Source organism: Anolis carolinensis, chromosome 4 (genome assembly GCF_035594765.1).
Source record: "Anolis carolinensis isolate JA03-04 chromosome 4, rAnoCar3.1.pri, whole genome shotgun sequence".
Lineage (NCBI taxonomy): Eukaryota > Metazoa > Chordata > Lepidosauria > Squamata > Dactyloidae > Anolis > Anolis carolinensis.
Genome location: NC_085844.1, coordinates 62,460,455 through 62,483,596, shown reverse-complemented (window position 1 = coordinate 62,483,596; position 23,142 = coordinate 62,460,455). Strand labels below are relative to the sequence as shown.

The 23,142-nt window shown below is 42.4% G+C and overlaps 1 protein-coding gene across 7 annotated transcripts in view; it reads left to right on the top strand.

The window, feature by feature from the left end:
- piezo2 (piezo type mechanosensitive ion channel component 2) overlaps positions 1–23,142 on the top strand; it is a 310,405-nt gene that overhangs the window by 155,497 nt on the left and 131,766 nt on the right. For all 7 annotated transcript variants that reach the window (XM_062980525.1, XM_062980529.1, XM_062980526.1 and 4 more), the window contains exon 5: positions 7,459–7,621. In XM_062980525.1, coding sequence (XP_062836595.1) covers positions 7,459–7,621 — 163 coding nt within the window. The remainder of the gene's footprint in view (positions 1–7,458; positions 7,622–23,142) is intronic.

Below are 23,142 nucleotides of genomic sequence, written 5' to 3'. Positions count from 1 at the left end.
GCAAATTACATCCAGTGCTGTTTACAGTCCACATGAACTCATTGAGTATGGCCTTCAGGAGTTGTAGAGCAATTCGATCTGCTTAAGGAGGCACTATGCACACCATGATTAATATTTGAATATAGTAGTGGGCTAAATGGGGTTTAATAAGCTGAAACTGAATCTTTATGCTAAAAAGGCAATGTAGGTAAACACTAGATCAGTGGTTCTCAACCTGTGGGTTGGTTTGGCCTACAACTCCCAGAAATCATAACCAGATTGCTAGCTGTTAGGATTTCTGGCAGTTGAAGGTCAAAATATCTGGGGACCCACAGGTTGAGATCTAGATGGTCTTCCATCCAAGGGCTAACCAGGTTTTATTTGGCAAGAAATACTCAGAGATGGTTTTGCCAGTTCCTTCATCTGAAACAGTAAGCTGCCTTGAGTCCCCCCGGGTGAGAAAGACAGGATAGAAGTGATGTAAATAAATGAATAAATAAAGCCTATAGCACAGCTTCTTAAACTGTGAGCCCCGACCCCTTAGCTCAGTGTTGGGGTCGCGAAAGGCTCCCCCCCCCCCCCCCCGGGCAGAGTAGGAGCAGCAGTGGCAATGGCTGCTGCTGCTGTGAAAGCAGGAAAAGAAAAAAACAGACCCAGTCAATGCAGCCTGCCATGTGAATGGAAGAAACCACCTGGCAATGAAGAGGGGGGAGCAAAGGAGATATGGAGAAGGAATTCTGCCAGCCCTTCTAGGCATTTACTGTCTTTCCTTCTTCCCAACCACACCCTCTTGCTTGAAGGAAATCTGTTTTTGTGTGTGTTATTTTAAGGGTTGCACCTTAATCTTCCTGCAGAGGATGGGACAAATTCAACTATCTACAGCTTGAATATCTGTCTTGCTCAAACCTTGACTATGCCATTTTATATAGGAGACATCATTTTATTTTTTTCTTCGTGTACTCTGTGAATGCACACTAATGGAGAAGCTGCGCCTGCGCAGGTTCCGACGGAAACTCTTCCAAGCTGAAGTTCAAATTTTGGCGGTAACCACGCCCCCCTTCCCAAGGGGCATATAAGGCAGCCCCAGGCGCCCGCTCTCCAGTTCCTTTTTTTCCGCCGCAAGGTTCACTTCGGACTCTTCGCATGTCTACTACTCGTTTCAAGCGTTGCACGCAGTGTGCTGCTAAAATTCCTGACTCGGACGGCCACGCCAAGTGCCTCTTCTGTCTTGGCGAGGCTCATGTGGTCAGTACCTGCCGTTTTTGCCTAGCTCTCACGGCTCAGGCCAGAAAGAACAGAGCCGCTAGGCTTAGAGCGGCGCTCTACGAAAAATCTCTCGCGCCAGAACCGACTCCGTCGACGTCGGGTACGTCGGCGTCCTCAGCTTTGAGAGCTATGTCGGCACCACCAACTAAGCCTCCGGCAGCCAAGGCTTCCTCGGTCTCGTCCAGAGCGTCCAAGACCTCCAGGGTCGCTAAACCGGTCAAACCACCGTGTACTGTGACGACGGCGACCGTGTCGACCCGCTCCGGAAAGGTGGGACCTTCCTCGACGTCGAGCTCTCTGGCTTCGGTGACCTCGATCCGCTCTCGTATCGGTTCCCCTCCGTCCTCCTCTGCTATCAAAATAGCCTTTAAAAGGGCTCACGAGGAGTCTCGTCGAGCGCAATCCGACTCAGCTGTGGTTCCTCCCACACCTGGCAAGTCCTTGAGGGTTGCATCCAAGCAACCGCCGGCGAAGAAACGGCTAACTCAGCGCTCCTCCTCCTCGGCCTCCTCAAAGAAAGACCCGCCATCTTCCTCGACAACTTCCTCGAGAAGGTCTTCTCCTATTGTACCAGCCCAGAGGCCTAGAGATGTTTCTCAGTCTCCATTGCACCCCCTGTCTGATGGGGAGCTGCAGGACTCACCCCACCACTCTACCCAAACGGTGGTTAGGGTGCCGGTGCCGGAGCCCCTTGCGCCGCCTCGCTCGTCGCGCCAACAGCTCTTCCCTCCCACCTCGACACCGGAGCGTGGCAGACAAACGGCTCGCCTGGCTCGGGCAGCCCAGGCCTCAGCCTCTAAGGACATTCGGCCTCCGGCCCTCTCTTCCCGCGAGGCCTTGCCTCCTCCCGAGACTGTGCTGTCTTCTCCCCCTCAGTCCCCCCAAGGGGCTGAGGAGGAAGATGTTGATGTCGACCGTCCAGACTCTGTCCTCTCGGCCTCGGTGGTCTCTCTCGGTCTCGACCTCTCTCCTCCCCACGACGCGTATGAGGCGGACCCGCCTTCTCCTACTGACAATGTTCGTGCTTTCGCTGAGCAAATGGTCAGGATGGCCGACGCCCTGGGTTTGGAGATCAAGCAAACCTCCAAAGCAGTGTCTGACCCAGTCTTCAAAAGGGTGCAGGCCCAAGCTCCGCCGGCCACGCTACTCCCCTTTCTGCCTTATCTGTTGGACGTTATCCAGGCCTCCTGGAAAAACCCTTCCTCCATTCCTCCGACCTCGAAGAGGATCGAGACTTGGTACCGTACCGACGATGATACCCTGGAGTGGCTCAAACACCATCCCGACCCTAACTCCCTGGTCGTTAAGGCCTCTCAATCCTCAGGTCGTCAGTCGAATACTCCGGCCGACAGAGAAGGGAAGCGCTTCGACGCCGTGGGTCGAAAACTTTATTCCGGAGCCCTTTTGCTTTGCCGCATGGCGAATTATGGAGCCTGCATGGGTGCCTACCAACAAATTATCTGGGAGAAGGCGCAGCCCTTCTTCGCTAAGATGTCGGACGAAGACCGCTCCGTCCTCACTACCCTCCAACAGGAGGCAGACTCGCTCGCTCACCACCAAATACAAATGGCGAAGCATACAGGTGATACTGCGGGTAAAATGATTGCCCACGCGATTTCCATTCGCCGCCACGCCTGGCTGAGGTCTTCGGGTCTCTCCTCATCTTCCAGACAGGTCATTGAGGACCTTCCCTTTGACGCGCTCGGACTGTTTCACGCCGGTACCGATGACAAACTCAAGTCTAATCATGACTTTAAAATTCTTGCGTCTAAATGTGGCGACCAACCTCAACCTCAGCGCACTCGCTGGTTCCCGCACCGTTCCCGCCGTTTCCCGCCGCAATCTTTCAGACACCATTCTTTCAGGCGGCCTTCGGGCTCGAACAATCAAGCCCATCACCAACCTCGCCGGGGACCTCATCCGCAAAAGCAACGCGGTCGATCCACCCCTGCTCCTCCGCAGCCTAATCGGCGTACCTGACGCCAACTCCTGCCAAAGCTCCTCGCCCGCTACCGTTGTAGAGCCCACGCTGCCTCGTCCCTTCGGTATCTTTGCAGACCGACTAGCCCCTTTCTACAATCAATGGGACTCTATTACTTCAGATGCGTGGGTTCTCCGCATTGTCCAAGACGGCTACGCCTTAGAGTTCATGGACCTCCCTCCTACAGGTCACGTTCTCCACTCAAACCCTTCCCCAGAGATACTGGCCGAAGTCGAAGCGCTACTGGCCAAAGGCGCTATCCGTCCCTCCCCTCCCGAACTGGACCCTCTAAGTTTCTTCTCCAGATACTTTACAGTCCCGAAAAGAGGAGGCGGGCTACGCCCGATTCTGGACTTAAGGGCACTCAATATATTCATTCGCCCCTCCAAATTCAGGATGGTCTCTATTGCCTCTATCCTCCCGATGCTGCAGCGGGGAGACTACTTTGCCTCCATAGACTTACGAGACGCCTACTTCCACGTGGCGATACGAGAGGCGCACAGACGGTTCCTATGCTTCAAAGTTCTCGACCAAACCTACCAGTTTACCGTTTTGCCCTTCGGTCTCGTCACGGCCCCGAGGGTCTTCACCAAGGTTGTCGCCGCCGTAGCGGCTCACCTCAGGCTACATGGCATCACGGTCTTTCCTTATCTGGACGACTGGCTTCTCGTCGGACCCGACCCGGTTCTTCTCCAAAATCACGTCTCTTTCACGCTGCGTCTTCTAAAATCTCTCGGCCTCCAACTCAATTCCGAGAAGTCAAATCTCTCCCCGTCAACCCGAATCCGGTTCATCGGGGCCCTCTTCGACTCCGTCGCAGAGACTGTGTCACTTCCGTTCGACAGATTCCTGGCTCTCCGCCACCATATCGCCCTTTGTCGATCTGCCCGGAGGGTCAGAGCCCGTGTCATTCAGGTCCTTCTAGGCCACATGGCCTCCACGGTTCTCACGACCCCGTTTGCCAGGCTGCGCCTTCGGACCCTGCAAAGGTGGTTTATAGACACTTTCAAACCGTTCCACCACCACAACTCCAGATACCTGTCGGTACCGTCGTCCGTCCGCCAGTCTCTCTCATGGTGGATGTCTCACCAAAACGTGTGCAAGGGCCTTCCTTTCCATCCAGCCCCGCCATCGCTAACCATAACCACAGACTCCTCCACCTACGCTTGGGGAGCCCACATGAACGGTCTAACGGTTCAAAATCTTTGGTCCCCGTCAGAGAGGGCCAACCACATAAACTTCCTCGAACTTCTTGCCATTCTCAAAGCCCTAAAAGCATTCTCCCCCCTCATCCGCCACAAGTCCATCCTCATTCAATCGGACAATCTAGTAGCAGTATTCTACATCAACAAACAGGGTGGTACGGGTTCGAGGAAACTAATGCTCCTCTCCTCTCGTCTCTGGATTTGGTGCATAGCCCACGGCGTACAGATCTCTGCAATCCACCTACCGGGCGCCCAAAACGGCTTAGCGGATGCCCTCAGCAGGATGACTTCTTCCTCTCACGAATGGAAGCTCGATCCCGAGGTCCTCGACGGTCTGTTCCGCCTCTGGGGGCGCCCTACTCTGGATCTCTTCGCGTCTCCCCACAACGCCCAACTACCCCGCTACGGAGCGAGGCTCCCCCCGAACTCTTTCCCCGGCTGCCTAGGGGATGCCTTTCTTCTGGACTGGTCGGCGGAGATGCTTTATCTTTTTCCACCGATTCCCCTCATACCGAAAGTTCTCGAAAAACTTCTCTCGATCTCGGTCACGGCGATTCTCATAGCTCCGGCCTGGCCCCGCCAACCGTGGTATCCAGCCCTTCTTCGCCTCTCCAGAGGTTCGTTTCACCCTCTGCCTCTCTCGCCGCACCTTCTCTCACGGGAGGACGGCAAAATTCTTCACCCGGACCTTTCTTCCCTTCATCTCACTGCATGGAAGATTCTTACCTAGCCTCTCTTCCGCAGAATCTGCGAGACGTCCTGCGGGCAGCCCATAAGCCGTCTACTACCAAGGCTTATTCCTACAAACTCTCTCGCTTTCATGCCTTCCTTCGATCCCGTAACGTCGACACCTTCCCGACCTCGGTATTGGTGGTCCTCGACTTCCTCATGACTCTCGTCGAGAAGAAACTTTCTCTTGCCTCTATAAAAGCTTATCTCGCAGCTCTTTCCTGGTCCTTTCAGCGCCACGGCCAGCCATCTCTTTTTTCTCACCACCTGATCAAAACCTTTCTCCGGGGCTACAATAACATCTGCCCGCCGTCGCTACCACCTACGCCGGGCTGGAGCCTCGAACTTGTACTTTCTCAGCTGTCTTCTGCTCCCTTCGAACCGCTTGCCTCGACCGATCTACGCCTGCTCTCCTGGAAGTTGGCCTTTCTGGTGGCGATCACGTCGGCACGACGGCCATCCGAGCTCGCTGCCCTCAGAGTCGACGAGCCTTATCTTCGTTTCCACCATGACCGCGCTGTTCTTCGCCCGGACATTACCTTTCTTCCTAAGGTGGTGTCAGCCTTCCACCTCAACCAGGACATTGTCTTACCAGCTTTCTTCTCTAACCCCTCCTCTCCTCTCGAGCAAAAACTGCACCTTCTCGACGTTCGGAGAGCACTTCTTTTCTACAGGGATCGTACTAAGGACATTCGTAAGTCACAAAGACTCTTTGTCGCCTATGCCCAGGACAAGTTGGGTAATCCCATTTCTTCCCAAAGACTGTCCCACTGGATCGCTCAGGCCATTGAGTTGGCCTATGAACTAGCCAAGCGACCTCCCCCTCCTTCCATCCGCCCGAGGTCGACTAGGGGCCTCTCGGCGTCGACCGCCTTCCTTAGGGGTATTCCGCTTGACTCCATATGTAAAGCGGCTATCTGGTCAAACCCTCTCACGTTTGTCTCTCACTACAGGCTGGACAGTAAAGCCCTTAAAGACTCGGCCTTTGCAAGATCAGTACTCTCATCTTGCCTCTCCTGACTCTCAGACGTTTTTTCTCTTCATATTCACCCACAGGTGACTCTCTATACCTCTCCTTCAAGTTGGACGGGGTTTTTTTCCCCATACCTGCCTCTAGGGATATGTGTTTTTTCCCATGATTGTATTGAGCAGTTGCTCTGTTGCTTTGTACCGCCTCGTTGGCCCTGGCGGATATGCCAAAGACCAAGATGTGTTTGTCCCTCTCCCCCTGGGAGAGCGTTTATATGCACTACGCAATTGTGTATTTTTCTCTATCATGTTTATTGAAAAATTCCTTCCATGTTATGTTCTTCTTCTATGATGCTCATGTTGCATTGCACTGGTCCTTTCGGACAATTTATTGCACTGGTCCCTTGGGACGGTTGTTTTTTCTATGTCCTAATAAACATGTGTTTGGACATTCACTGATTGTCGAGTTTGCCTTGTCCCACCATCCGGGACCTTAGCGTGTTAGTCTCCATTAGTGTGCATTCACAGAGTACACGAAGAAAAAGGACAGGTTGCTCACCTGTAACCATGTTTCTTCGAGTGTACTCTGTGAATTCACACAAACCCGCCCTTCCTTCCCCTCTGGCAAACCTCTCCCTTTCTCGTTGCCTTGGCGGCGTAGGAACTGGAGAGCGGGCGCCTGGGGCTGCCTTATATGCCCCTTGGGAAGGGGGGCGTGGTTACCGCCAAAATTTGAACTTCAGCTTGGAAGAGTTTCCGTCGGAACCTGCGCAGGCGCAGCTTCTCCATTAGTGTGAATTCACAGAGTACACTCGAAGAAACATGGTTACAGGTGAGCAACCTGTCCATATCCTTGTATAATCATGGAATTTGAGCATCCATTAGTTTTGGTATCCACTGTAAGTCCTATGCTGAAAGCCATTTAAGGGCTTTGGTTTTTTATGTATTTGAAAGCTAGGCATGCCACAATTGTTATTGCTGTGGTACAATTCATTCTTCATATCCACAGATGTAATCATCCAATATTCAATGCAAATTTGATTTGTATACATGTTTATACACTTATGTATCTGGAGCTGCATAAAAATATATTGGGCAAAAAGGGTCCCAAGTTGAAAAGGTATGGGAAGCCCTGACTTACAGCACTTGAAATCTGATGGTGGTCTACCCTCCAAGTACTAACCAGGGCTACCTTTTCATAGCTTCAAATCACAGTATTTATTTGGTGACTTTAGGTTATTATTTAGGTCATGTAGAAATATGTTATGAAAATGACAATAGTGACTTATATTGTCCCACTCACCCAATCTCTCTTTCTCTTCCATACAGTGTCAAAGGGGCAGATGTTGGCAATGGGATCCGAATTTTTGTTCCTGATATTGGCATGTTCATTGCCAGTCTCACCATATGGCTTATCTGCAGAAAAATTGTTGAAAAAACAGCAGAAGAAGATGCAGGACTATACAACGCACAGTTTGAAAATGAAGACATGGTAAATCCATATGCTTATTTCTGTAACTTTAAAAATCTCTTCAAGACCAAAATATAGAATTACATGTGAATACAGAATTGTAAAAGCTAACTGCCATGGTTGTGCGCCGAAAGCTGCTTTTCCAGTAAAAGAAAAATGCTCTATGTATGTTAAATGCTTTGCCACATGGGAAAATGGTTTTGCACATGGGATTAATAAACCTTGTTGGAAGTGGCAGCACTTTTTCCTATTTTTCTTGCATTTTGGGAGATATAAGATCATCTCAGAGCAACTACCAAGGAAAATCACACATTGGTCTCTTCTGTATGGAACCTATATCATTTGGTTTCAAATGGTGTGGTTGGATGACCATCTCTTTGGACTGCTTTATATGTTTCTGCATGGCAGATTCTTAGATTAAATGTTCCTTGTAATATCTTTCAGCTTTGTAGTTGTATGAATGGAACTTGATTTCTGCTGTGGAGTAGGGAAGGGTGAACTTTGCAGGATCCCTTAAGAAGGAAAGTATTCATATGTTCAAAGTATTTGTATGTTCCTGTTTCAAATCCTACTCGGGATGCTGATTTTAGCCCTTATATTCATAAATGGCTTGAGATGAAACTATATTAATTGCCTACATGAGACTGTGGTACTGTTCAGAATCTACTTTTGAGGTGTTTTCAGTTGCTCATGCGTTCACAAATCTAGCAGTTGCTGATCTTTGACATGTTCTTTGAGACCTGCCATGCTTTAGATGTGCTACCTTAGCTTTGGAATTCTCTCCAGAGAATAAATGTTTGGCTCACTTAGAAATAAATGTTTGGCTCACTTAGAATCATATAATCCATTCCAAGTCTGTTTCTTTGGACTCCACTGACTCTAATGTGGAAGCTGTGAAGAAGCATCAGTCCTATCAATATCAGAGTATGATATATGGCAAAAGAAATTGTTAAAAACCAGAATGGTGTAGTGATTTGAGTGCTTAACTATGATACCGGAGAGTGTGTTTATGTGCCTTTAAATCACATGATAACTTATGGGTAACTTCTTGAATTCCATAGGGTTTTCTTGGGCAAAGAATACTCAGAGGTGATTCAGACAGTTCAATTTTCTGAAATATAACCTATAGTACTTGGTATTCATTGGTATTCTCCATCCAAATACTAACCAGAGTTGAGACTAGGGTTCAAATCCCCACTTGTCCATGGAAACCTTTTTGGTGATCATAGGCAAGTCACACACTCTCAGCTTCAGGGGAAGGAAAAGATGCCTTTGAACAAATTTTACCTAAAAAGCTTCCTCTGTGATAGGTCCACATTAGTGCTGTCGTAAGTCAGAAGTTACTTGAAGGCACATGACAGCAGCAGTAACATAAGCAGATTGCTGGATGATGTCAGAAAATTTTATCCCTAAGGTTTTCAAAAGATGCACAAAGAGGTTGCCAAGATATCAAATACCTCTAAAACAGAGGTGGAAAAACATTTAAAGTCCTGAGTAGAATTCCAATTTGGGAATGGCCTCAGGGGTCATATTGCAGTCAATGGCACAGGGCCAAAACAAAATTATTCTGACCAACTAGAACACCTTTTCATGAAGCATGCACAATAGAGCTGATGTTTATGCATGTCAGGTCTTGAAGAAATCCATAACAATAGCTTATCTATGTGTTCAGCCCCTGCAGCCCACACCTTAGTTCTCTGTGGGATATTTAAATTTACACACCTTCTTTTTGCACTAGTAAGAGCTAATGGCAGGAAAGGCTTGCAGACTGAATAAGGAGCCACTCTATTATATGTGCCTGAGATTCTCTGTAATACTCTAAAGTTTGAAAATAGCTATATAATTACATTTTTGGATATAGAAAAAACGTTGGCATATAGAAATGTGCTTGAATTCTGAAATGAAATTAATTGGAAAATGGTGGTCAAAGTAAAAGAGCTTATGCTTTGACTGAATCATTTACTTCCCAAGTTGCTCAGGGCAATCTGTAGAGCAATTAGTTATGTCAGTATTCATGTGGTTTTAAATGGAATTTTTATATATATGAATGCCTCAAGTGATGTACAAATTAAAGTATCTAGACGTCATTGCAGGAAGTAAAGAACCACATTTTAACTTATACTGTAAAACTTACCGTTAAAATACTACTTTGTATCATGATCAAATTTACTTCTGTGTGTGTGTGTGTGTGTAATTTATTCAGCCTTACCATTTTGATGCTGTTTGCCACTACAGTGTGGGGAAATCTCTCAGGAGGCAGTTCAATGAGTGGAGAAACCATTTGTATAAGAAATGATCTTCACGTGTTTCTCAAAAAAAGTCTCATTCTGGAAAAAAAGGATTCCAGGTGCATATTTTCTGGGCAAATGAATATAAAATGAAACTAAGTGAAGTTATGTTCATATGAGCAGCAGAACAGTGCTAGCTTCATCCTGTATTTTTTTTGTTGGTTGTTTTGTGTTTTGTGGGCTGTATGGCCATGTTCCAGAATCATTCTCTCCTGAATCATTCTATCACATCTGTGGCAGGCATCCTCAGAGGTTGTGAGATATATTGGAAAAAACTAAGCAAGGAAGTTTATATATTTTCTCCACAGAAATAGGAAGCAACGTTAGTCATAAAAGGACAAGAAAATGAGAAGATAATAAAAATTAGTAGAGGTGTTGTCGAGCAAATTTAGGGTTCATCTCTGGAGCAGAGGCGAACTGATGATCCTGGCCAGCGGGGGCGCTGCTAATTAAAAGTAATAATCTCACCCAGATCTTGAAGAGAGAGAACCGAGTTGCCTTTATTCAGTTTAGCTGAAGAGGATGACACCCGCGATTGTTTGTCAGGTAGCCATGTCACATAACACATTACAGCACTTTTTATAACATAAAAACAGGGTGTCAACTTTGGATTTCCTACGGCCGCCCCTTCAGACCAGCCTCACGCTGATTGGTTGTTGCTAACAGCGGGAGGGGGAGGCAGGGAAACAATGGGTCCGGGCGGGAAACAATGAACCGGGGATGGTTTTTGAGTGGGTTTAAGTGATTCATGGAGGATAATAATGGCTGGCGAGATCCCCTGGGGTTCTCAAGCCAACCAAATATTGTTCTGCAGAAGTGGGAATATACATCTGTGTCTGGCAGAAATGCCAGAATCCGGTTTCCTAAAGGCTGAATATTGAAACAAACAGGTGAGGCTTTTGACAGTGGAATCAGCTAGGTGTGTAGACAAAGGAGTGAGACAGTTTTGGGTAATCTCCACTTTCCAGGGTGGAGGGTTTTGCCCCAGTGGAATGTGGTAATCCTGTCCAAAGGCGCTCTACCTTGAGTGGCCAAGCTCCGATGTTCAAGGGAACAGCCATTCCTTATTGTTCATGCAAAATGCCTTGATTGAGACCTTTTAAGTGTGTGTGTTTACGTACTGAAACGCTGGGGTCATGCCAAGGTGACATTTCCTATTTTAAAAGTTCACATATGAGGTATTTTGGGAAGAGAGACATATAGAAATATATAGAATACATTCATAGAACCAGAAATCATATTGCCTACTCCCACCCACCCAAAGGTCCAGAATGAGTTCATGAAGTTTCATAGAAAAGTCCAGAATCCAAGGGAAAAGACAAGGGGTTTTCATTTGAATGTCCACAGCATGGTCAAGCCAGCCAGGGTTCACAGCGAGGTCACTTTGACATGGAGGAAAAGACATTGCACAAGGAAATAATGTTTGTGAATCACTGGTTCAGGAAAAGATTAAGAGAGTTTTTATCTCTTGCCTCAGGCTAAAAGGTCAAACACCTTTTGTGCAGGGAATCACAGCAAACAGTAAAATATCTCAGTTACCTTCTGCTATAAATATATGAAATATAGGACATAAAGCCTTGATTTTTGAACTATCTTTTACAAAGTCCTGGGGGGGGGGGGTCGATCACAGAGGCACATGGCAAGCGTGTCTGCTCTCACCCTTGTTATTTATTTTAATAATTGAAACATTGGTAAGGGAGGTCAGTGACGACAAGAATCTAGAAGAACTGAGGATTAGAAATCAAAATTACAAAATTAGAGTCTATGCAGACGATGTGGTTTTGCATAATCAAAAACCCACTAAAGAAAATAAATACATGGATAGACAAAATAGAAAATTTTGGAAAATTAGCGGGCTTCAAATTAAACAAAGGGAAAACTAAGATAATAACCAAAAACTTGGATTGGGGGAAAAAGAGGATTTACAGAGAGAATCGGGAATATCAATTGAAAAAACCATTACATATCTAGGAATAACTATAATGGCAAGTAACGCCAAACTGCTAAAAATAACTATGAGCTACTATGGGTAATGAGTCAGAAAGACTTGGAAAAATTTATTTATTTATTTATTTCTATCATTTATTTAAGCATTTCTTTAATGGGACATATTGCAATAATTAAAATGATGGTTCTGCCCAAACTCTTATTTTTATTTCAAACACTTCCGATAATCAGAAATGACTACTTATTTAAGAAGTGGATCAAAGATATAACGAAGTTTATATGGAAAAATAAGAAGCCGAGGATAAAATTAAAAGTATTAATAGATGATATAAAAAGAGGAGGTCTAGGCAATCTAACCTGGTTAAAGGAATGGACAACATTCAAACAAAACAAACTATTAACTCTAGAAGGCCATGACCTCAGATCAGGATGGCATGATTACCTATGGTATAACAAAAGAAAAACAGATTTAATTTTTTTTGGTAATCATTATATAAGAGCATCCCTGATTAAAGTCTGGGAAAAATACAGAGACTGATTTTATGACAAAACCCCGTTATGGGTTTCACTAACAGAGGAAAAACATAAAAGGGAACTGAGCATAGAGAATTGGCTAACATATCAGCAAATATTTGAAAAAAAACACAACAGAGAATTAACAATCAAAACACATGAAGAAATCAAATAAGTACATAAACAGATAACTTAGTACCAATACTACCAAATAAAACAATGTTATAAAAAGGATGTTAAAAGAGGATTCAATCAAGAACAAGGAATTTGAGAACTAATAATGCAAAGAGAAAAGAAATTAATAAAAATACTATATCAACTATTATGATAATGGTCAACAGAAAAAGAACAAATTAAAAATTATATGGTAAAATGGACTAAAGACGTTGAACATAGTATAAAATTAGATCATTGGGAAAAAATTTGGAAGAAAAGTTAAAATACACTGCTGCAACTGACATTCGAGAAAAGTAGTACAAAATGCAATTTCGATGGTACTATATACCAGTAAGAACAGCAAAATTTTGTAAAATTAACTCAAATGTTGGAAATGTGGAAATAAAGTGGGGATCTTTTTCCACCAATGGTGGACTTGTGAAAAAGTTTTTAAAAAATGGACAACAATATACCAAAAGACACAAGAGATATTAAAAATCAAATTTTGAATAGAACCAGAAATGTACTTATTAGGCTTAACAAATGTCAAACTGAATGAAAATCAAGACAGAGTGCTCTTTCACATAAGTACGGCGGCCAGACTAGTACTGGCCAGAGTTTGGAAAGAAAAGAAAATACCGACTATAGAGGAATGGGTAGTTAAAGTAATTGACATAATACAAATGGATTATCTGACACAAAAAATAAGAGACAGAAAAAAATAGAACAAACTGGTCAGGTTTCATAGACTTTTATTAGAAAAAATGGAATGGCCTTCATAACAGACTTATCTTGTATATGAAAGACAACTCAAAGAAGGAGAGCTGAGAAACGAAGAAAAGGATAAAAGGACGAAAGAAGAACTCTTAAAAGGAAGATGGGAAATCAAAAATTTTAGAACACCCCCCCCCCCAGTGCTTTTTCTGGAGAGAACACTAATCCTATGTAGATTGTTATGTAGAACGAATTAACAGATCTCTCCCCACATTTCCACATTTGTGGAAATTGTGGATATAAACTATATATCTACAGAGTAAAATATCCCCATTATGACAGGAGTAGTTTGCAACTGTATATTATTACTTGGTGCATGCAGCAAAGGCTGTGGAAAAATGGCAGATGACATTAATGGTGTTAAGACATGAATTTCAACACAGGAGCAGTTTGTGTACATGTGTAAATATGTGTCAGCAGACTAATGATCTGCAACATAGTATAGTCAGATCTCCACATTCAGTGAGGCTAGGGCACCATGAAAGTGAAAAACCACAAATAAAGAATTTGCTATTTATTTTTACCAGTAAGAACACCTCTCGGGGAAATTGCAGGTTTTCCAACACAACTCTGTGGTTAACCTCCTTTGGATGCTGGTCATAGAATTAAACTGGAAGATTTAGAGATTTCTATATAGGTGCTTTCTTGAGAAATCTCAAGGTCCTCCAATGTGATTGGAGGAAGCTAACCATAGAATCACACTGGAGGACCTAGAGATTCCTAGAGATAACATTTTAAATCAAATTCCTGAACACCCAAATCCACAAAAGTCAAAACTGCAAATACAGAGGGACAACTGTAGAAGATTAAACATCTAACATGCAGCCTCTGTATACAAATTACTAATTTGTACACTGATACAATTACACACATATAATAAAATATATGTGTATTCATATAGTGTGTTCTCAGTTTACATTACTGTTGAAGTAATCAAGTTTCCTAATTAGCAAATATAAAAAATTAAAATGTTCCAAACATTTTTTGTTGTTTTAAAAATGATAAAATAGTGCTGCCACTCACTACAGAAATCAATCCTAATAAGTCCAGCATGGCTCACATAGGTTTCTGCTCTTGGAAAAGTTAATGGCTCTGCTCAAACCATTGCAAATAGATGAAGTTAATTTGTCTAAGGAGTTTGATTAATTTTATCTACCCACAAAAATATAGATACAAAATTTGGAATATTAAGTAAAGAGAAGGCAAAACTATTTTCTAATGAGTTTGTTTAATAAGAAGTGAAGAATACATTAATAAGATGCAATTCAAATCTTGAAACAAACTAAAATGTCTAGTCAATCTGAATATTTACTTAGGGACTTGGCCCTGTCTGCTGCTTCACATGCCTTGGTTAGAAGGCAGCTGTATATCTCATTCCTTCACTCTTGGGGCATGAAACTGCTGCTGAGTGGAGGTTGCACTAATGAGGGCATTATCTGCATTTCTGTCCTCCATTTTCTTCTATAGTTGTAGCTTTTTCAAAATCCACACACACTCTTTGGGCTCTGCAGTTGTCCCTCCACATTTGCTGTTTTGGCATTGGCGGTTTCGATTATTCATGGATTTGATTAAAATGTTATCCCTAGGAATATCTAGCTTTTCCAGGATGACTTTATGACCATTTCCTTATGCTAGAAGACCTGGAAATTTCTAGAGAGAACACCTCTCTCGGAATCTCTTAAGTCCTCCAATGCAATTCTGTGACCAACTTTTCAGTAGAAATTAATCATAAGAGTCATGCTGGAAGACCTAGAAATTCCTAGAGATGTGTTGTCTCAGGTTAAAAAAAAGCAATTTATTTGTACAGTTTTTCACTTTCATGGAGGTCCTGTGCCTGTAACTGCAGATAATGTGGAGAGAGCTGTTATCTCTCAGATCTTCCATTCTCTTTAGAACTGACTCAGACAAACTCAAAACATCTTCCTCCTAATTTCCTACTGCAGCTTTTTAACAACAAAGGGAGTTCTGTTTCATGCAAGCAGTAGGCATAAGAAGGCCGGCATTAAGAAGGAACTGTGTGTCTTCGCTCACCATTGAGGATATTCATGCTGTGAACGTCTACCATTCCTTCCTCCAGAGATGGCAAGACTTGCAAGGATGGGCATGGAGCAAGGGCATGTGTATATCTGCAAACACACATCCTTAGTCTTGTAGAATTCATGGAGGAAAACAAATCCCGCTTGGCATCACCCTCTCTCCATGATACTCCGTAGATAGTTGGCATATTCCAAGTGTGGCTGGCGGACTGACACAGTCCATTACACAGCACATATCCCCTACCAACTAAGTGAGTTTAGAGTTACAGCTTCAGGCTGCCAGCCTCCACAAATCGAGTGGGGTGCCAATTTGTTCTTTTTGTTTATTTTTAAAATTCCATTGAGAAAGTGAAGGGAAGGAGGAAAGGAAAAGAGGATGCAATCAAAAAGCATCAAGTAGCCTTCCTAGATGTCTGAAGAGATACTTTTCTGATTTACATTGAGAAACCATTTTAAAATGTACCCATGAGGAAAAGGGTTTGTTTATCAGCATTTGTATGTCTGTGCCTTCAAGTCACTTGTCAGCTCATTGCAACCTCTTGAACTCAGAAGCTGTTCTGCCAAGTCCTTCTTTTGAAATATAACATACAATGGGCATGTTTAGTCTGCAGAAGAGAAGGCTGAGAGGAGACATGATAGCCATGTACAAATATGTGAGGGGAAGTCATAGGGAGGAGGGAGCAAGCTTGTTTTCTTCTGCCCTGGAGACTAGGACGCGGAACAATGGCTTCAAACTACAGGAAAGGAGATTCCACCTGAACATCAGGAAGAACTTCCTCACTGTGAGAGCTGTTCGGCAGTGGAACTCTCTCCCCCGGACTGTGGTGGAGGCTCCTTCTTTGGAGGCTTTTGCGTAGAAACTGGATGACCATCTGTCGGGGGTGCTTTGAATGCGATTTCCCGCTTCTTGGCGGGGGTTTGGACTGCATGGCCCATGAGGTCTCTTCCAACTCTACTATTCTATGAATGCCTGGTATTTGTTGGTGGTCTCCCATCCGACGAGAACTGACTCCGCTGAGATTTCCAAGATCAAACCTGATCTGGTTCCGCCCTTATCTATATATATAAAAATGTAATGTTCATTTTACTGTGGAGTAAACAACAAAACCACTGAACCCAATCACACCAAATTTGGCCACAAAAGACATAGTCATCCAAAATACGTCTTTCAATAATTAAAAAAAAACTAGAAGAATAGTCCAAATTATAGAGGATGAGGAAGAGTTTTTCTCCCTTTAACTGCCAGTTAGAAAGGTAGGCTCTGCTGCCTTTAGCCCCACCCCCCTCAGCAACTCCCTCAGCCAAGATGGCACCCAGGGCACAGGCAGTTAGGCCTCTTCGACACAGCCTATAAAATACAGATTATCTGATTTGAACTGGAGTATATGGCAGTGTAGACTCAAGGCCCTTCCACACAGCTATATTACCCAGAATGTCAAGGCACTATAATCCACAGTATCTTCTTTGAACTGGATTATCTAGAGTTCACACTGCCATATAATCCAGTTCTGTGTGGATTTTATACAGCTGTGTAGGAGGGGCCTCATATAATCCAGTTCTAAGCAGATAACATAAGATTATAAATATAATATGTAATAATTACTGTGGTATAATAATACAGACCAATATAATCGCTAAAACCAGGACAGTAAATAAAGAGCAACACTCTGAAAGCAGGGAAATTGGGAGTTCCAGAAATGAAATAATCAGGGCCAGCTAACATCTCCCAACAAAGGATTCCCCCAGGCAGGAAGTAGATAGGCTTTGAAGCTGCAAGGCCATTAAATGCTAATCAAGGTGGCTAATTGCAGCATTCATACCTGCCACACCGAGACTATTAATTGCTATTCAACCTGGTCAACCAAAGATTCCACAAGGTAGAAAGCAGCCAGGCTTGTAAGCAGCAAGGCTATTCAGTGCTGTTCAACCTGCCAACCAAGATTTCCCCTAGGTGAAAAACCCACAGGCTTTGAAGCCATGAGGCTACTCCGTCCCATTCAACCTGGCCTAGCAAGGATGCCCTATGTAGAAAGCAGCTAGGCTTTTAAGCTGCAAGACTATTCAGTGCAATTCAATCTGGCCAAACAATGATTCCCCTACAAAGGAAGTAGCCAGGCTTCAAAGCAGCTCTTTGATTGAGGGTGCTACTCCAACTGCTCCAGAAAATGGCCAGGCTCTGAGGCTGCAAGGCTATTCACTGCTATTCCACCTGGCCAACAAATGATTTCCATAAGCCAGCAACGCGTGGCTGGGCAAAGCTAGTTTCTAATAAAAGGCAACAGAAAAGGAGAAAAGTTCTACTCAGTTTGAACAACACTTAAGTTTTAATTCTCAGAGAGAAAGACAAAAAAGGGAAGGGTAGGAGAACTTGGTCATAGTGTTTTTTATCTCCTATTTAGAGCCAAGCTCTATATTGAAACATGTAAATACAAATATTTCAACAAAGCAATGTTAGGGGAAAATGCCTAAAATACCATTTAGCTGTCTTCAACTTGACTTGTTCAGATTTGCAGCTTCAGAGATGTAATATGCCATATCTTGAATAAATAGTTTCATTGTAAATACACAATGGTACAGTGCAAATGTATACTTTTATCAGTGCTGTGACTCAGGATCCAGACCAACAAGACTTTTGTCAGTTTTCTTTCAAAGTCTCATTTTAGTGGAAAGGCAAGAAGCTAGAAGGAAATATTATGTGAAAAGAGCAGCTTGAATGGGAAAAGATGGGGATGATATTAAAGTAGGAAAGGGAACCTTTTAGGGATTGACCCATGGATATTTACTTGCCTGAGTGCCTAGAAAAATGTGTTGATGGCCGAAGTTCTTCAGAAAGAGGTTCAGAGTTGGGCAAAGACCCAGGCAAAAGTAACAATGCTGTTGTGGAACAGCTATCAGTAACCCTCTGCTATTTTCCACAGTGTTTTGATTGTCATGGGGATTACTATGTTGATCCCAAACTTTTTGGTGAAATATTCAGTGGGAATAGGTAGGTTTTCATTCATAATGCTACATAATTAACCAGAAGTAAGGCATGCTTCCATCCAGAACAAAAGAAAATATACATGAATTGGACCATAGGGAGTGGCGTCATTCATGGACTGGGAAATTCAGTCCAGGAAAGAGCCGATGGTATGTTTTTAATTAGTACTGAATTATAAAATTTAAAAATTCTGCATGTTTCTAGGCTGCTGTCCAATTCATTACATCCCTTAAATGGTTGCACATTTTGAGCATGCTCATCTACAGGCTTTTTTTTACTGAGGTTTAAGACAATTTAAAGCAGGTGAATTCAGCTGGAGAGATGCCCAGAGCGCAGACTCTGCACAGTACAATGTGATTCAAAAGGTGTAAAAGGTGAAAAAAGGAAGAGAAAGAACATTTCACAGCTGCAAGAATTAAGATACTGATTTGGTACAGATGGCCCTTTTTATGTGAGAGAATGCAGATGTCGCCTTAACTGCAGAGAAGGACTTGGCAAGAAGACTCCTTAGACCTCTGTGTATATGGAACCTGAAATTTTAAGAGTTTTGAAAGGAAGCCAGTTCATTTGATAAGATTTTGTAGCTGTAACTTCCTGAGACATGTTGATCAGTGATACACACTTTCTTTTTTGCTCTGTGTTAGTTACTATTACATCTTAAGCTTATTCTTTTAAAATAGTGCTTGAAACAGCATTAAAGTGCAGGGGCACAATTTAAAGTATAGCAGAGTTATAAGGGACATAGTGCTGAATACTGGTATGCTACTCTCCCAAATTGTTGCTTCTCTTGTGAATTAATTCATGTCTTAGGTTTCTATCACATGATACATGGTTGGGGTGAGTTATGTTTATGAGGAAAGCAATGAAGCAAAGGACAGAGGGGGTTATCAGTTTTATGTCATTCATACCATACTTTGCATATCCAGGCCAAGATCCTGTATCTGAAGGAGGGATCCCTGCTGCTTTTGTTTACTGGAGAAACAGGAAGGAGCAGGATGTGAGGCCATGAAGGCCCAGCTGGTCTCAGCTTAGTCCATGGCAAAAAAATGAAAGTGAACTCTCAAATGCAGCTCAGTCACCATTTTCTTTCTCCCAAGGACCAGAGGAGATGAGACTGTCATCTTCTGAAATGACTTCTCTCTCCCTCCTCTTTCCTCTGATAAGGAGCAGCCAGGGTCCTTCCAATTTGGGGATGGTGAATAAGGGCAAGAGAAATAGCTCTCTGTGCATGTAAATCACTAAGGATGCTAGCTTTATACTGCTCCTTAAGGAAGACTATACAGGCAGTCCCCAAGTTATAACATACAACTCCTAGTTACAAACGGGGGATGAGACAACAGGAAGTGAGAGAAATCTCCCCCTCAGAAGGGAAATTCATCTCTGAAAGAGTTATCATGGGAAAAAGATGTCTCCGCTGAACCTTTATCACCAATCCTTGTTTCCACAACAACCCAAAACTTTCAAAATCCAATTGTCACAGGGACAGAAAGTGAAGTGAAATCTTCTAAATAGCAGGCATAGACAGCAAAACAAACGTTACACAGGTTTTAACCCTCCCCAATGCTATCCAAGACTAAAAACATTTTTTTGACTGGAGTTACACATAAGAAATGTTCCAACTTACATATACATTCAACAATAAGAAAACTACAGATCTTTTTTATTTATTATATTTGTTTATACTCCACTTTATCACTCCCAGAGGAGACTCAAAGCCCCTTAACATAAAAACATTTGTATACCTATCTTTTTCATAACCCGGGGACTGCCTGTAGGCAGTTGGACAAATAAAGTTTCATTCTTCCTTTATGGTAAAATTGTAGCATGTCATTTTCCAAACCAATTGAACAGACATCACAGTGGGCCCTTGATATCCACAGGGCTTTGTTTCATTGATGCTCAAATGAGATGGTGCCCTTTATAAAAAAATGACAAAGTCAGGGATTGGTTTTTGGGTTTTTTAAAAAAGTATTTTCAAGCTGTGTGTTGTTTCATTCATAGATCTATGGATAGGGAGGGCTGACTGGATTTGAAAGCAGTGAAAAAAAGATGTCTTCATTAATAGTCACATATAATGCTGTAGACGCATTATGAAAACCAGTGGCTACAAATAATATTGAGGAGAAGAAAATGACAGATCATAATGATGAGGTAGATAGTGGCAACGTTTATGAAGCCCTCTTTCTTGAGCATAAGAGCTCAGTTATTCAGTGACATGTCAAAGGCAAGTGTCTGAAACTTGTCAATATGATCTTGTCAAAAAAAACCAAAAAAACCACAAAGTAAAATCCTGACTTGCTTCTATATTGGTATTCCATTTCTTTAAAAAAATTATATTAATGAGTTACAAAAGGGTTTTTTTTTGTTTCTTTTAGTTTGCCCTTCAGAAGGAGTTTTTCTGTGTAAGGATGTGGAACTGATAAATATTGCATTTAGGTTTGACATTGATGTATGCCCTGCATCCTATGGTTGGCCATAATTGATCTGGGCTGTGCGTTGAGCATGCATTAGAGGTTTCTAATGCAGTGTGCTGTTTGAGAGACTATTCCTTCATTTGTGATTTACAATATTGCTGCTAAATTTGGGAGAGGAGGCGGGAATTAGCAAACAAAGCTGCACATGGTGCGAGTATAAAAAGGCTCTGTATGCTTTTTTAGAAATATCAGATACACTTTCATTCCCTATTATTTCAGTTCAAAAGGGATGTGAGTGGAAACACTGCGCTGCTTGTGTCAAGCTGCTTGGCCAAAGAGAGAGCCAAAGAGTCTTTAAATATGCTTCCTCCTTCAAGAGCAAGTCGACTCTGTACTCAGGCTCCCAAAGGACAGGGCCAGACAAATGCCGAAAAAGAAAAATCAGACATTTTAGAACTCTAAAAAGAACTGCTAGACAGAGTAATCTTATTCTTTCCCTCCATTTAATGGTTAACTACTAACATGAAATAACATACTACTTTTGGAAGTGTTTTCTGCTGTTATTGAAATGTGAGCCACATTCATCTTAATGTCTAGAGTAGTAAAACCGTTAAAAATTATCTTGTGTTGAAGGCAAGGAGCATTTTATCTTGAAATAGTTTGCATAGCAGTCACCACTGCACTGAAGAATTATACACTGATGAAGTAAACTCTCTGTTGAGTGCTGTACCTTTCAGTTCAAAAAGATAATAATTACACTATAAGTTATGTGAGACTGTGTAATGAAAAAAAAGTGTGATCTTTACAAAATTATTTCTCCCAAAGTCATTTTCACACAGTTTTAAATATATATTATTATCCCAAGTTCTACGACAAAGATTATCAACTACTGTTAAATGGATAACAAGTATATGCCTCTTTTTCCTTATAATAAACTTAAAAACTGAAAAATGTTTTCTATCAAGGCTATTTTTTCAAAGGCCCATTTCCCAAATTTTTGATTGGAATAAAATTAGCAATTTAAATTATTTTAAACAGTTTTTACCTGTTTAAATAATGGTATTTTTAATTCTATTTAAATATGTACAGTTCATAGATTTTATATTGTGTTGTTTTTAAAGTTGTGAACTGCTTCGGTCCAGAGGGGAAAGTGAGATAATAATGAAAATGGGTTTTTTAATATTTTATTTTTACTTTTAGTGTGTTTTAACAAGTTTTTGGTATTTTAGGATGATATTTTGTTAATTAAGTTGTGTTAATTGTTGTATGTGTCTGTTTCAATGTATTGTCTGTATGGTTTTCTTTCCTGCAATTGAATGTTTGCCTTACATGTTGGAAACTGCCCTTCGGGGAGATAGGGCAGTATACAAATACAGTTTATTATTATTATTAATATGCATAAAGTTGTTAGTTTGTATATCATAGTAGATCTGTTGAGGAAACACCTGTATTGCATGAAGACTTGGATGTGAAAGCTCATCAATCTGACTCCAAAAGCTCATTGTGTTAAGACAATTACTGTTATACCCTACACTTTGTTTTTTATAAACAAAATCTTGTGCAAATTGTAGCAAACTAATTCTAGCAAAGATTTTTTAATTCATTAAAATACTGGTGCAGATAAGAGCAGCATATCTTTATTTCTTCTAATGGAACCAGTTAACAATATGTTTATGGGTGTGCTACTCATAGTGTTCCACAAAATAGAGCGTGTTGTATGAATTTTGTTTCAGACTGGGGCAACTTCTTAGTGTGTGTGCCAATAAGTGGCTATTTCAGACCATCAATGTTTATGCTATATCAGAGGAAACATTTGAAAGCCCAATGTTAATAAATCAGTCTCAAACATATCTAATGGACATTCTGGCTCTGAGCATCGTAATAGTGAATGCAGCTGCTGCAGAAGCACTAGTGTTTCCTGTCTGTGCTTTATCTGCTCTTGACAGCTTTAAGGAAGTGGTGCTCAGTGATGGGTTCTTGGACTTGACCCGAAGAACAGAGTAATTCATTTCATTTTGATCTTGTCATTTTAACCTCCATTCTGAATTTTTATTAACCCAAGAAATACCATATTTTCATTGAAATGTTTTGTTTAAGTCAGTATCAAAAAGGGACATGTGATTAAATGATATGAAAATTTTGAGCATCATTTTTATGCAGAATGATGCTCTTCCCCAACTATTTCATGATACATATTTCCTGTGAGTAGGAGCGAAGTTGTTTTGTTTGGTGGGTCCACAATGACAGCTTTATTAGTCCACTGACTCAAAATCTTTCATATGGCAGCTGAAAATTTGAGACTAAAAGACATTGTTAGATTTGCGATACCAGGTAACCAAACTTTTGGATCCATGTCAATATCATGATGATTTGAATTGGGCTCCTCTCATCTACTTTTTTTTTTTTTTTGGTAAGAAAGGGGAACAGATGCAGC